This window comes from Anomaloglossus baeobatrachus, chromosome 1 (assembly GCF_048569485.1).
Source record: "Anomaloglossus baeobatrachus isolate aAnoBae1 chromosome 1, aAnoBae1.hap1, whole genome shotgun sequence".
In the NCBI taxonomy this organism is placed as follows: Eukaryota; Metazoa; Chordata; class Amphibia; order Anura; family Aromobatidae; genus Anomaloglossus; species Anomaloglossus baeobatrachus.
The window spans coordinates 486,761,068-486,775,581 of NC_134353.1; the positions used below are offsets into that span (position 1 = coordinate 486,761,068).

General features: G+C 47.7%; 1 protein-coding gene across 2 annotated transcripts in view; it reads right to left on the bottom strand.

The window, feature by feature from the left end:
- Positions 1 to 539: 539 nt before the first annotated feature.
- The window catches only part of SUGP1 (SURP and G-patch domain containing 1), a 99,591-nt gene continuing 85,616 nt past the window's right edge, over positions 540 to 14,514 (bottom strand). For both annotated transcript variants that reach the window (XM_075315392.1, XM_075315385.1), the window contains exon 14: positions 540 to 794. In XM_075315392.1, coding sequence (XP_075171507.1) covers positions 768 to 794 — 27 coding nt within the window. In that variant the 3' untranslated portion in view covers positions 540 to 767. The remainder of the gene's footprint in view (positions 795 to 14,514) is intronic.

Consider the following 14,514-nt stretch of genomic DNA (forward strand, 5'->3'; position numbering starts at 1 on the left):
AGAAAACAATCGCAGCATGCTGCGATTGTAAGCTGAGTCTCTTTCTCTCGCACCCATTCAAGTGAATGGGGCGAGAGAAAAATCGCACTGCACTCGCGGTACACCGGTGTACTGCTGGTGCAGTGCGAGAATGGCAATAGCCGGCTACACAGTAGAGAGGGAGAGAAATCCCTCCCTCCCCTCCTGAGTGCCGGCCCGCCCCCCGCAGCTGAGGTCTGCTCGCACGAACGGACCTCAGTTGCAAGGACACAGGCATGACACTCGGCTCTGCTGTACTGCCAGCACGAGCCGAGTGTCATGCAAGTGGATCGCAGTAGTGCCCGTGTGGCCCCAGCCTTATAGTTCTTCTCAGTAAGTTTCATTCCTGGCTTTGGCATCCAAACACTGATGAGACACTGACGAAACACTGATGCAAAATACTGACGTGTGAAAGAGGCCTTAGATTGTGTAGCAAGCTCAACATAATAAAAATTAGTGAGAGGTCCTCTACAATATCAATCTACATATACTTCAGACACAGCATAAAATGAAGACACATGGAATGACAAACAAATTTATTAAATATAGGTTTTCACTTAGGAGCCTTCCATAAACGATAAACTAAGGTAAAAGTGGGTGCAAGTTACAAGCCAAATTGATGATGGTTGTATACGGCGCGACAAATAAGTGATTGCCATCGGAGACAACATGAACGTATTTTATATATCTGATGAATCAAATTGCTCTTGCAAGACATTCTCACAGCGTGAACGGAGGTCATCAACCCACTAGTAGTAGGGGCGTCTTGGGTTATTCTACAAACAGAAAATTAAATAAAGTTAGCAAGCAGCATTAAAAAGTAACTAAACTTTTGCAAAAAGACTGCCACAAACTGTGCAGCTCAGGGTACTGTTACACTTGCGTTCAGCGCAGTCCGTCACTATGGAGAATAGCGCAGTCAGTTAACGCACTGCGCTATTCTCCATAGACTTGTATGGACGACGCACTGTAAACGCAAGTGTCTGCGTTGCATCCGCTGGACGACGCAGCGTCGTTATTTTGACGCTGCGTCGGGCGGAAGGAACGCAGCATGTAACTTTTTTTTGAGCGGCGGAAACCTTTATTTTTCACTGCACATGCTCTTTTTTTTTTTTTTTTTTTTTAAATCACAGAAACTTTATTTTGTTTTTCGGTGGCCGAACGTTCAGCTGAGCGCCCGACCGCCGGCATGTGAGCGCTCAGCTGAGCGCCCGGCGGCGGCGATTGAGAGCGATCAACTGAGCGCCCGGCCGCCGGGTGATCAGCTGATCGTTCACAATAGTCTGCTGCCGGTAAAACTGTAAAGAAGAAAAAAAATAAAATAAAAAAAAGCTTTCCGTTGTTTTGTACGATCCGTTGCATCTGTTGCGTCATTATATGCAACGCATCCATTGCATCCGTCACACAACGCAATGCAACGGATGCCGTTCAACGCAAGTGTGAAAGTAGCCTCAGGAGGCAGGAGCGGATTTGGTAGAAAGAAACAGATTCAATAGACATGCAGGTGCTCCTGACTACTGAGCTGTGCACTGCTCGTTAGATGCTTGACTGATTGGAGGGAGTCTCAGAGAGCCCCACTGATCTGAAGGAAAATAAAAGGGTTAAACGCAAGGCTCTGCCCACTTTCAAAGAGAGTACGAAGCTGGCTCTGATTGGCTTACAAACACAGAGACCCAATTCATCAAGATCAGCATTTTTCACAACTGTTAGCATCAGACGGTTCAGATTCATTAAGAGGTTGCATACCTCTTAATTAGTGATGGGTGAACATGCGCTGCACTGCTCGTTACCTGATCAAGCTTTAGTATGATCTGCCAACAATTGCAGGTGCTCGGATGTTTCGTCCGTGAAACAATGACCACAACGCACAGGTTTGCTTCACTGTATGATTTGTGCAGGCCCTCCAGGGAGAGCCAGTACGGTGATAAAACAAAATTCTTGCACTTTCTGGATGTTTTGAGGGGTTTTTCCCCTTTTCACTCTTTTTTCACATATGAATATTTTAATAGTTTTGTATTGGATTATAATCCACGTGCAATATGGCATATTGTGGTTTTGCTGTATTCACCCATGTACAAGCCTTCCCGTGGTTGGTACTAGTTTTGATGTAAATACATATGTGCACTGTTTCTGTATATGTAGTGTCATTTTATTTCACCCTGGTTTGTTTGATCTGCTCTGCACAGATTCATCAGTCATTTATAACATCACATTTCTTATGTGGCTCACGTATGATTTGTGCCAATTTTTCCTATCATTCATTATGCATTCACTCACTTTGTTTTCACTCTTTCCTCAACTTTCTAATCTTATTCATTTATCCCCCTTTTGTCTTGTTCACCACTGTTTTTTCATCTTTAGTTATACTTGAGGCCTTTTCACACAGCGCCCAGCTCTATGATGGCCGATGTATGGAGCGTGTGCACTTTGGGTCCCGTATGCTGGCGTTTTCTAAGGCATCCACATGAGGCAGCGCAGGTCTCTAAGGTCACAGGAAGTGTTTTCCTCACCTGCGTTGCGACCGGGATTGCCAGAGGTGACTCTTCAGCTGCCACATGCGGTGATCAGCTGGGTATTGGCTACACCTCCTATATCTGTATATATACATCCTTCTGACACAACCTGGCCACACAAGGGTTCCCCCTGAAAAAGTACCTGTGAAACGTGCATTGGGGTGCACTGACCTATACAGAGACACAGCTACTCATGCGAAATGCTCATTTAATTTTTACTACTTTGTCTGTTTTGTACCTTTTCAATTGCTTTCTTGCTCCCCCAGCCCTTTTATCTATCAATTTATTTTTTTAGTTTATTTTTTTTGAGAGATGGGATCCAGCGAAAGAATGAATTTTCACCAAGTAATTAAAAAAAAAAATCTTCTTTATCAGTCCATTTAAAATGAAATAACAAATATGTGAAGACGTGTATGTGTAAATCATGTTCAATATAGGTTTATCCAGCAATATCTCTTGAACTGAGTTGTAACCATGTACTCTTATGTTTTTAATTAGGTTTTTTCACTGCTTTTAATTAAGGGTCATTTGAATATCTTCCACACTAGGGGGATATATTGTCAGTGTGAGAGCTCAGTTTAAGTGGGACCGTGAAGAAGGCGCATAGTGCTGAAACATGTAGTCCATTGCTGGATTGCATATGGTTTGTTTGGAGTTCCTCACATATTTGTCATAACATTTTAAATGGATTAATAAAGAAAAAGATTTCAATTATTTGGTGAAAATTCATCCTTTTGCTGGATACCATCTCTCCAAATTTTCTATTTGTTTGGGCACAATCCCTGCCTGGATCCCTGCAGAATACAAGGTGAACACCGACTGTTGCAATAAGAGGAACTCCTTTATAGTGAGCTGGCTGCATGTTTTATACATTGTTTGAGATTATATATACACATATACAGTATACACACACATACATACATATACACTGTGTGCAGAATTATTAGGCAAATGAGTATTTTGATCACGATAATTTTTATACATGTTGTCCTACTTCAAGCTGTATAGGCTTGAGAGCCAACTACCAATTAAGTAAATCAGGTGATGTGCATCTCTGTAATGAGGAGGGGTGTGGTGTAATGACATCAACACCCTATATAAGGCGTGCTTAATTATTAGGCAACTTCGTTTCCTTTGGCAAAATGGGTCAGAAGAGAGATTTGACGGGCTCTGAAAAGTCCAAAATTGTGAGATGTCTTGCAGAGGGAAGCAGCAGTCTTGAAATTGCCAAACTTTTGAAGCGTGATCACCGAACAATCAAGCGTTTCATGGCAAATAGCCAACAGGGTCGCAAGAAGCGTGTTGGGCAAAAAAAGCGCAAAATAACTGTCCATGAATTGAGGAAAATCAAGTGTGAAGCTGCCAAGCTGCTATTTTCCACCAGTTTGGCCATATTTTAGAGCTGCAACGTTACTGGAGTATCAAAAAGCACAAGGTATGCCATACTCAGGGACATGGCCAAGGTAAGGAAGGCTGAAAAACGACCACCTTTGAACAAGAAACATAAGATAAAATGTCAAGACTGGGCCAAGAAATATCTTAAGACTGATTTTTCAAAGGTTTTATGGACTGATGAAATGTGAGTGACTCTTGATGGGCCAGATGGATGGGCCAGAGGCTGGATCAATAAAGGGCAGAGAGCTCCTCTCCAACTCAGATGCCAGCAAGGTGGAGGTGGGGTACTGGTATGGGCTGGTATCATCAAAGATGAACTTGTGGGACCTTTTTGGGTAGAGGATGGAGTGAAGCTCAGCTCCCAGAGCTACTGCCAGTTTCTGCAAGACAACTTCAAGCAGTGGTACAAGAAGTCGTCGGTATCGTTCAATTAAAACATGATTTTCATGCAGGACAATGCTCCATCACATGCAGCCAACTTCTCCACAGCGTGGCTGGCCAGTAAAGGTCTAAAAGATGAAAAAATAATGACATGGTCCCCTTGTTCACCTGATCTGAACCCCATAGAGATCCTGTGGTCCCTCATAAAATGTGAGATCTACAGACAGGGAAAACAGTACACCTCTCGGAACAGTGTCTGGGAGGCTGTGGTGGCTGCTGCATGCAATGTTGATCGGAAACAGATCAAGCAACTGACAGACTCTATGGATGTAGGCTGCTGAGTGTCATCATAAAGAAAGGTGGCTATATTGGTCACTCATTTTTTGAGATTTTATTTTTGCATGCCAGAAATGTTTATTTCGAAATGTTGTGCAGTTATATTGGTTTACCTAGTGAAAATAAACAAGTGAGATGGGAATATATTTGGTTTTTATTAAGTTGCCTAATAATTCTGCACAGTAATAGTTACCTGCTCAAGTAGATATCCTCCTAAGGCTGCTTTCACACCTCCGGTTTCTGCAATGCGGCACAATACGGCACTTTGCAGGAAAATCGCAACCGTTTTTTTTTTTTTTTGCTGCCGGTTGCGTTTTTTCTGCATAGACTTTAATTAGTGCCGCATTGTGCCGCATGGGCTCGCGTTCGGTCCGGTTTTTGTCGCATGCGGCAGATTTAGCCGATGCGGCGGCCGGATGGAACGTTGCCCGGCACGTTTTTTCGGGCGGCAAAAAAAACCGCATCGCGCCGCATTCGACCGATGCGGCGCATTTTTCAATGCATACCTATGGTGGCCGGATGCGGCGCGGTGCGGCAAAAACCGCATCCGGCCACCGCATGCGGTTTTTGCCACTGCGCATGCTCAGTAGCATGCCGCAAGCGGCAAAAAACGGACGGGCCGCATGGGAAAAACTTATGCAAAGGATGCGGTGTTTTCACCGCATCCGTTGCATAGCTTGCACAGCCGGATTGAGCCGCACAGCTCAAGACGGATGTGTGAAAGCAGCCTAAGATAGCCAAATCTAAAAAAACACTCCAACTTCCAAAAATATTAAGCTTTAATATTTATGAGTCTTTTGCGTTGCTTGACAACATACAGTAGTTGTTGATCAATAATAAAAAAAATCCTCTAAAATACAACTTGCCTAATAATGCTGCACACAGTGTATACATATATATATATATATAAAATTTTCATGTGTATGGGATTTTCCATTCACGCTATTTTCAACACTTAATATAATTTTGACTTCCAATATGCTTTAGTGCCATCTTGTGGCTATACCACATTATTACAGGCGATTCATTTTGTACTTTTGACTATGTAAGGCTACTTTCACACTTGCGTTGTTTTGCATCCGTCACAATCAGTTGTGTGACTGATGCAACAGATGTGTTGCATATAGTGGCACAACTGATGTGACTGATGCTGCAAAACAACGATCTGTTGGGTTTTTTTTGTGTGGTTTTTTTTTTTACTGTTTTACCGGCGGCAGGCTATTGTGAACGATCAGCTGATCACCCGGCGGCCGGCTGATTGTTCACAAAAGCCGGCTGATCACTCACAAAAGCCAGCCGATCGTTTTTCTGCCGAGAGAGAAACATTGATTTCAATGATTAAACATAAGAGCTGAGCATGCTCAGTGAAAAAAAAAAAGGTTTCCGCCGCTCAAAAGAAGGGAATTTTGTTTACTTACCGTAAATTCCTTTTCTTCTAGCTCCAATTGGGAGACCCAGACAATTGGGTGTATAGGCTATGCCTCCGGAGGCCGCACAAAGTATTACACTAAAAGTGTAAAGCCCCTCCCCTTCTGCCTATACACCCCCCGTGCTCCCACGGGCTCCTCAGTTTTGGTGCAAAAGCAAGAAGGAGGAAAAAAAATTATAAACTGGTTTAAAGTAAATTCAATCCGAAGGAATATCGGAGAACTGAAACCATTCAACATGAAGAACATGTGTACACAAAAAAACAGGGGCGGGTGCTGGGTCTCCCAATTGGAGCTAGAAGAAAAGGAATTTACGGTAAGTAAACAAAATTCCCTTCTTCTTTGTCGCTCCATTGGGAGACCCAGACAATTGGGACGTCCAAAAGCAGTCCCTGGGTGGGTAAAATAATACCTCGTAATAGAGCCGTAAAACGGCCCCTTCCTACAGGTGGGCAACCGCCGCCTGAAGGACTCGTCTACCTAGGCTGGCATCCGCCGAAGCATAGGTATGCACCTGATAGTGTTTCGTGAAAGTGTGCAGGCTCGACCAGGTAGCCGCCTGACACACCTTCTGAGCCGTAGCCTGGTGCCTCAAAGCCCAGGACGCGCCCACGGCTCTGGTAGAATGGGCCTTCAGCCCTGAGGGAACCGGAAGCCCAGCAGAACGGCAAGCTTCGAGAATTGGCTCCTTGATCCACCGAGCCAGGGTTGATTTGGAAGCCTGTGACCCTTTACGCTGGCCAGCGACAAGGACAAAGAGTGCCTCCGAGCGGCGCAGGGGCGCCGTACGAGAAATGTAGAGTCTGAGTGCTCTCACCAGATCTAACAAGTGCAAATCCTTTTCACATTGGTGAACTGGATGAGGACAAAAAGAGGGTAAGGAGATATCCTGATTGAGATGAAAGGGGGATACCACCTTAGGGAGAAATTCCGGAACCGGACGCAGAACCACCTTGTCCTGGTGAAACACCAGGAAAGGGGCCACACTCTCCGAAGAGAAGTGACTGCTACTAGGAAAACCACTTTCTGCGAAAGGCGTGAGAGAGAAATATCCCTCATTGGCTCGAATGGTGGTTTCTGAAGAACCATCAGCACCCTGTTCAGATCCCAGGGTTCTAACGGCCGCTTGTAAGGAGGAACGATGTGACAAACCCCCTGCAGGAACGTGCGTACCTGTGGAAGTCTGGCTAGGCGCTTCTGGAAAAACACAGAGAGTGCTGAGACTTGTCCCTTAAGGGAGCCGAGCGACAAACCCTTTTCCAGTCCAGATTGAAGGAAGGACAGAAAAGTGGGCAAGGCAAAAGGCCAGGGAGAAAAACCCTGAGCAGAGCACCACGACAGGAAAATTTTCCACGTCCTGTGGTAGATCTTGGCGGACGTTGGTTTCCTAGCCTGTCTCATAGTGGCAATGACCTCTTGAGATAATCCTGAAGACGCTAGGATCCAGGACTCAATGGCCACACAGTCAGGTTGAGGGCCGCAGAATTCAGATGGAAAAACGGCCCTTGAGACAGCAAGTCTGGTCGGTCTGGTAGTGCCCACGGTTGGCCGACCGTGAGATGCCACAAATCCGGGTACCACGACCTCCTCGGCCAGTCTGGAGCGACGAGGATGACGCGGCGGCAGTCGGCCCTGATCTTGCGTAACACTCTGGGCAACAGCGCCAGCGGAGGAAACACATAAGGGAGCTGAAACTGCGACCAATCCTGAACTAAGGCGTCTGCCGCCATAGCTCTGGGATCTTGAAACCGTGCCATGAACGTCGGTACCTTGTTGTTGTGCCGGGACGCCATGAGGTCGACGTCCGGCACCCCCCAGTGGCAACAGATCTCCTGAAACACGTCCGGGTGAAGGGACCATTCCCCTGCGTCCATGCCCTGGCGACTGAGATAATCTGCTTCCCAGTTTTCCACGCCTGGGATGTGAACTGCAGAGATGGTGGAGGCCGTGGCTTCCACCCACATCAAAATCCGCCGGACTTCCTGGAAGGCTTGCCGACTGCGTGTGCCGCCTTGGTGGTTGATGTAAGCCACCGCTGTGGAGTTGTCCGACTGAATTCGGATCTGCTTGCCTTCCAGCCACTGCTGGAACGCTTTTAGGGCCAGATACACTGCCCTTATCTCCAGAACATTGATCTGAAGCGAGGACTCTTGCTGAGTCCACGTACCCTGAGCCCTGTGGTGGAGAAAAACTGCTCCCCACCCTGACAGACTCGCGTCCGTCGTGACCACCGCCCAGGATGGGGGTAGGAAGGATTTCCCCTTCGATAATGAAGTGGGAAGAAGCCACCACCGAAGGGAAGCTTTGGTTGCCTGAGAGAGGGAGACGTTCCTGTCGAGGGACGTCGGTTTCCTGTCCCATTTGCGTAGGATGTCCCATTGAAGAGGACGCAGGTGAAACTGCGCAAAAGGGACTGCCTCCATTGCTGCCACCATCTTCCCCAGGAAGTGCATGAGGCGCCTCAAGGGGTGTGACTGACCCTGAAGGAGAGATTGCACTCCCGTCTATAGTGAACGCTGCTTGTTCAGCGGAAGCTTCACTATCGCTGAGAGGGTATGAAACTCCATGCCAAGATATGTCAGCGATTGGGCCGGTGTCAGATTTGACTTTGGAAAATTGATGATCCACCCGAAACTCTGGAGAGTCTCCAGAGTAGCGGTGAGGCTGTGCTGGCATGCCTCTTGAGAGGGTGCCTTGATCAGCAGATCGTCCAAGTAAGGGATCACCGAGTGACCCTGAGAGTGGAGGACCGCTACTACAGTAGCCATAACCTTGGTGAAAACCCGTGGGGCTGTTGCCAGGCCGAACGGCAGTGCCACGAACTGCAGGTGTTCGTCTCCTATGGCGAAGCGCAAGAAGCGCTGGTGCTCTGGAGCAATCGGTACGTGGAGATAAGCATCTTTGATATCGATCGATGCAAGGAAATCTCCTTGGGACATTGAGGCGATGACGGAGCGGAGGGATTCCATCCGGAACCGCCTGGTCTTTACGTGTTTGTTGAGCAGTTTCAGGTCCAGGACAGGACGGAAAGACCCGTCCTTCTTTGGGACCACAAACAGGTTGGAGTAAAAACCGTGACCCTGTTGCTGAAGGGGCACAGGGACCACCACTCCTTCTGCCTTCAGAGTGCCCAGCGCCTGCATAAGAGCCTCGGCTCGCTCGGGAGGCGGGGATGACCTGAAGAATCGAGTCGGGGGACGAGAGGTGAACTCTATCTTGTAACCGTGAGACAGAATGTCTCTCACCCAACGGTCTTTTACCCGTGGCAGCCAGGTGTCGCAAAAGCGGGAGAGCCTGCCACCGACCGAGGATGCGGATTGAGGAGGCCGAAAGTCATGAGGAAGCCGCTTTGGTAGCGGCACCTCCGGTGGTCTTTTTAGGACGTGACTTAGACCGCCATGAATCAGAGTTCCTTTGATCTTTCTGAGGCCTTTTGGACGAGGAGAATTGGGACCTGCCCGCGCCCCGAAAGGACCGAAACCTCGACTACCCCCTCCTCTGTTGGGGTATGTTCGGTTTGGGCTGGGGTAAGGATGTATCCTTTCCCTTGGATTGTTTGATGATTTCATCCAAACGCTCGCCAAACAATCGGTCGCCAGAAATTGGCAAACTGGTTAAGCGCTTTTTGGAAGCAGAATCTGCCTTCCATTCCCGTAGCCACAAGGCCCTGCGGAGTACCACCGAATTGGCGGATGCAACCGCCGTACGGCTCGCAGAGTCCAGGACAGCATTAATAGCGTAAGACGCAAATGCCGACGTCTGAGAGGTTATGGACGCCACCTGCGGCGCGGACGTGCATGTGGCTGCGTCAATTTGCGCTTGACCTGCTGAGATAGCTTGTAGCGCCCATACGGCTGCGAATGCTGGGGCAAAAGAAGCGCCGATAGCTTCATAGATGGATTTCAACCAGAGCTCCATCTGCCTGTCAGTGGCATCTTTGAGTGAAGCCCCATCTTCCACTGCAAGTATGGCTCTAGCCGCCAGTCTGGAGATTGGAGGATCCACCTTGGGACACTGAGTCCAACCTTTGACCACGTCAGGGGGAAAGGGATAACGTGTATCCTTAAGGCGCTTAGAAAAACGCTTATCTGGACAATCATGGTGATTCTGGACTGCCTCTCTGAAATCAGAGTGGTCCAGAAACATACTCGGTGTACGCTTGGGAAACCTGAAACGGAATTTCTCCTGCTGAGAAGCTGACTCCTCCACCGGAGGAGCTGAGGGAGAAATATTCAACATTTGATTGATGGACGCAATGAGATCGTTCACTATGGCGTCCCCGTCTGGAGTATCAAGATTGAGAGCGGCCTCAGGATCAGAATCCTGATCAGCTGTCTCCGCGTCATCAACCCGAGATTCCCCCCGCTGAGACCCTGAACAATATGATGATGTCGAGGGAATTTCCCAGCGAGCTCGCTTAGTCGGTCTGGGGCTGGGGTCTGTGTCAGAGCCCTCAGCCTGGGATCTATGAGACACCCCGGGGGGACATTGTTGGTCCAACTGAGGGGGGCCAGGGAACAATGATTCAACAGAGTCCCTGTGCTGAGATACCGGTCTGGACTGCAAGGCTTCTAGTATCTTAGCCATAGTCTCAGAGAGTTTATCCGTAAAGACTGCAAACTCCGTCCCCGTCACCTGGACAGTGTCAGCAGGTGGCTCCCCCTGGGCCCCTCTTAGCAGAGGCTCCGGCTGAGTAAGTGCCGCAGGGGCCGAGCAGTGCACACAATGAGGGTCAGTGGAACCTGCCGGTAGCGGCGTCGTACATGCGGCGCAGGCAGCATAATAAGCCTGTGTTTTGGCACCCCTGCCTTTTGTGGGCGCCATGCTATTGTCTTCCCTGAGCAACACAATAGGGTATATAGCCAGAAATCAACTGTGCACCATACAGTGTAAAGTATATACCATAAACATATAATTTATAATTACACTTCTGCACAATGGGGCTAGCACCACAGGTGCTGCTTACCACCCGCTTAAAGCGGTTGTGAGGCCACCAGAGTTCCTGCCTGGGTCTCCCAGAATTTGTCCCCCTCTGCAGCGTCCGAGGAGCTGACAGGAATGGCTGCCGGCGTCCTGAGGAGAGGAGGGAGCCGTGGGCGTGACCCAGAAAGTGCGGGAACTGGGGCCCCACTGTGCACAGTGAGGGGGGTGGAGTATGCAAAGCATGCTCCAGCCCTCATTGCTGCTCGTCCTGTACAGCGTCCCGCCCTTCCCCTGCCTGTCAGGGCTGGGGGTGGGAGGAAAAAAGACTAGGCCGCAAAAGCCGGGGACTCGAGTAATAAGCGCGGCCGCCGTATAAGCGCGGCCGGCGCGGAAGTCCCCGGCGCACTACAAGTCCCAGCCGCGCCGCAGTGTTAACCATGGCAGCGGCGGTCAGCGCGGTAGTCCCCATACACAAACACACTCAGCGACGCTGAGTGTGTAATGGCACATTTAACCCGGTCAGCGCCGCGATCCCCGGTGCACTAGCACACCCAGCAATGCTGGAGTGTTGCTGTGCGCGGTCCCCACGGGGACACAGAGTACCTCCAAGTAGCAGGGCCATGTCCCTGAACGATACCCGGCTCCTATCCAGCAGGCTCCACAGGAGTTGTGGATGAAGCACAGTCTCAGTGCCTGGAGACCGATAGGATCCCACTTCACCCAGAGCCCTAAGGGGGATGGGGAAGGAAAACAGCATGTGGGCTCCAGCCTCCGTACCCGCAATGGATACCTCAACCTTAACAACACCGCCGACAAGAGTGGGGTGAGAAGGGAGCATGCTGGGGGCCCTATATGGGCCCACTTTTCTTCCATCCGACATAGTCAGCAGCTGCTGCTGACCAATCTGTGGAGCTGTGCGTGCATGTCTGCCTCCTTCGCACAAAGCATAAAAACTGAGGAGCCCGTGGGAGCACGGGGGGTGTATAGGCAGAAGGGGAGGGGCTTTACACTTTTAGTGTAATACTTTGTGCGGCCTCCGGAGGCATAGCCTATACACCCAATTGTCTGGGTCTCCCAATGGAGCGACAAAGAAAATGCTACATGCTGTGTTCCTGCTGCCCGACGGTCAGTCGTTTCACGACTGATCCGTCATGCAGCGGATGTAACAAACACACATTAGTCTATGGGAAACAGCGCAAGCCGTTAACGGATTGCGCGGTTTTCCAACGCGGCGGATTGCGACTAATGCAAGTGTGAAAGTAGCCTTAGTTGTTGTGCTATTTGATTGGATAACTGGACACTTGCCTACACACTAACATGATTTTGTTCCCAGTGTTGGTCCCTCCCTTTTCTTGTGTCCTTACCATTAATTTATGTACAAATCTTTTTAATAGTTTGTTACACTAAAAGAATTTCTACCGTTTTACATAGGATTATTTATTACTCCTTAATTTTTTTGCAGACTGTCTGCCATTTTATGCAGCAAGATATGGTCAGAAAGAATAGATGAAGAATGATTTCCCTCCATACAGTTTATATTAACCTTTAAGTTTCACCCTTTCTACTCTCTCAAAAAGTATCCTGTCTCTAGTTAACTTAACCCCTTAACGACCGCGGGCAGTAATATGTCCTAGCGGTCATAACGTTACTGCCCGCGGTCTGCCAGCTGTAGCTTGCCGCGATCGGCGCACATCTCAGCTGATTTTCACAGCTGAGATGTGTGCCTGCTAGGCACGAGCAGAATCGTTATCTACTCGTGCCGTTTAACCCCTTAAATGGCGCTGTCAATATGTGACAGCGCCATTATAAGCGCAATCGCGGTAAACTTTTACTTACCGCCCGATACCGGAAGTCACGTGACGCGATCACGTGACTTCTGGTAGTTGTCATGGTAGCACAGGGTCATGTAATGACTCCTGTACTACATATGAATTGCTTTCACTTTCACTGTGCCCGCGGCCCAGTGAAAAAGAAAGTGAGCGTATCTGCTGTTTACAGCTGTGTAGCTGTGATCAGCAGATACGAGCGATCGGATTGCTGATCGCAATAGCCCCCTAGGGGGACTAGTAAAATAAAAAAAAATAAAAAAAGTTTTAAAAAATTTAAAAAAAAAAACCTAAAAGTTCAAATCACCCCCCATTCGCCCCATTGAAAATGAAAGGGTTAAAAAAATAAAAAATACACACATTTGGCATCACCGCATTCAGAAACGCCCGATCTATCAAAATAAACAATGAATCTGATCAGTATACGGCGTAGCGGCAAAAAAATTCCAAACGCCAAAACGACGTTTTTTTGTCGCCACAACTTTTGCGCAAAATGCAATAAGAGGCGATCAAAACGTAGCATCTGCGCAAAAATGGTACCGTTAAAAACGTCAGCTCGAGACAAAAAATAAGCCATCACTGAGCCATAGATCCCGAAAAATGAGAACGCTACGGGTCACGGAATATGGCGTAAAACGTGCGCCACTTTTTTCAGACAAACTTACGATTTTTATTTTTTTAACCCCTTATATAAAAGTAAACCTATACATGTTTGGTGTCTACGAACTCGCACTGACCTGAGGAATCACACCCACACATCAGTTTTACCATACAGTGAACACAGTGAATAAAATCTCAAAATCAATAGTGCAATCGCACATTTTTTGCAATTTTTCTGCACTTGGAATTTTTTTGCCGTTTTCCAGTATACTATATGGTAAAACTTATGGTTGCATTTAAAAGTACAGCTCGTTCCGCAAAAAATGAGCCCTCACATGACCATATTGACTGAAAAATAAAAAAGTTACGTCTCTCAGAAAAAGAATGGCGAAAAAAAATGGAAAGCGAAAAATCGGCCGGTCGTGAAGGGGTTAATTAGTGCCAAACATATCTAATAGGGATGACTGAATACCTCAAATATTCGGTTTTGCGAATATTTTCTGAATAGATCGCCACTATGCAAATATTCGATGCGCAATGCAAGTCTATGAGAAACCCGAACAACAACTATTCAGGCTTCCCATAGACTTACATTGCACATCGAATATTCGCATAGCGGCGACCTATTCGGAAAATATTCGCAAAACCGAATATTTGAGGTATTCGATCATCCCTAATATCTAATCATGTAGCTCATAAACAGTTAAGCTTTTTGGAGCCTCTCCATTCCGTATGTAAATACTCTTACACTCAGATAGAAGCCAATTTACATGGTCATTTAACTCTGGTAGTGTCGACAGGAACTAAACCATTTTGGGCAATACATTTTCTGGCCATGTGGATCCTGACCACTGCCAACATTTGGGGCTTTGTAGTGGGCAGATTCTCCAAAGATATATATACGTAAGGGGACTTATTTTTGTAAAGAAAGTACATAGCGTTGACCAGTTCAATCACCCCCATTCATTCCAGAAACATTCCAATCTCAGACAACAGATCTAATGTGTTTTACAGCAGTTACATAAAGGATAGTCCAGACATGCATGCACATGAACAGCAGGCGTTCCACTGACCACTGTGGGTTTCCCGATAATT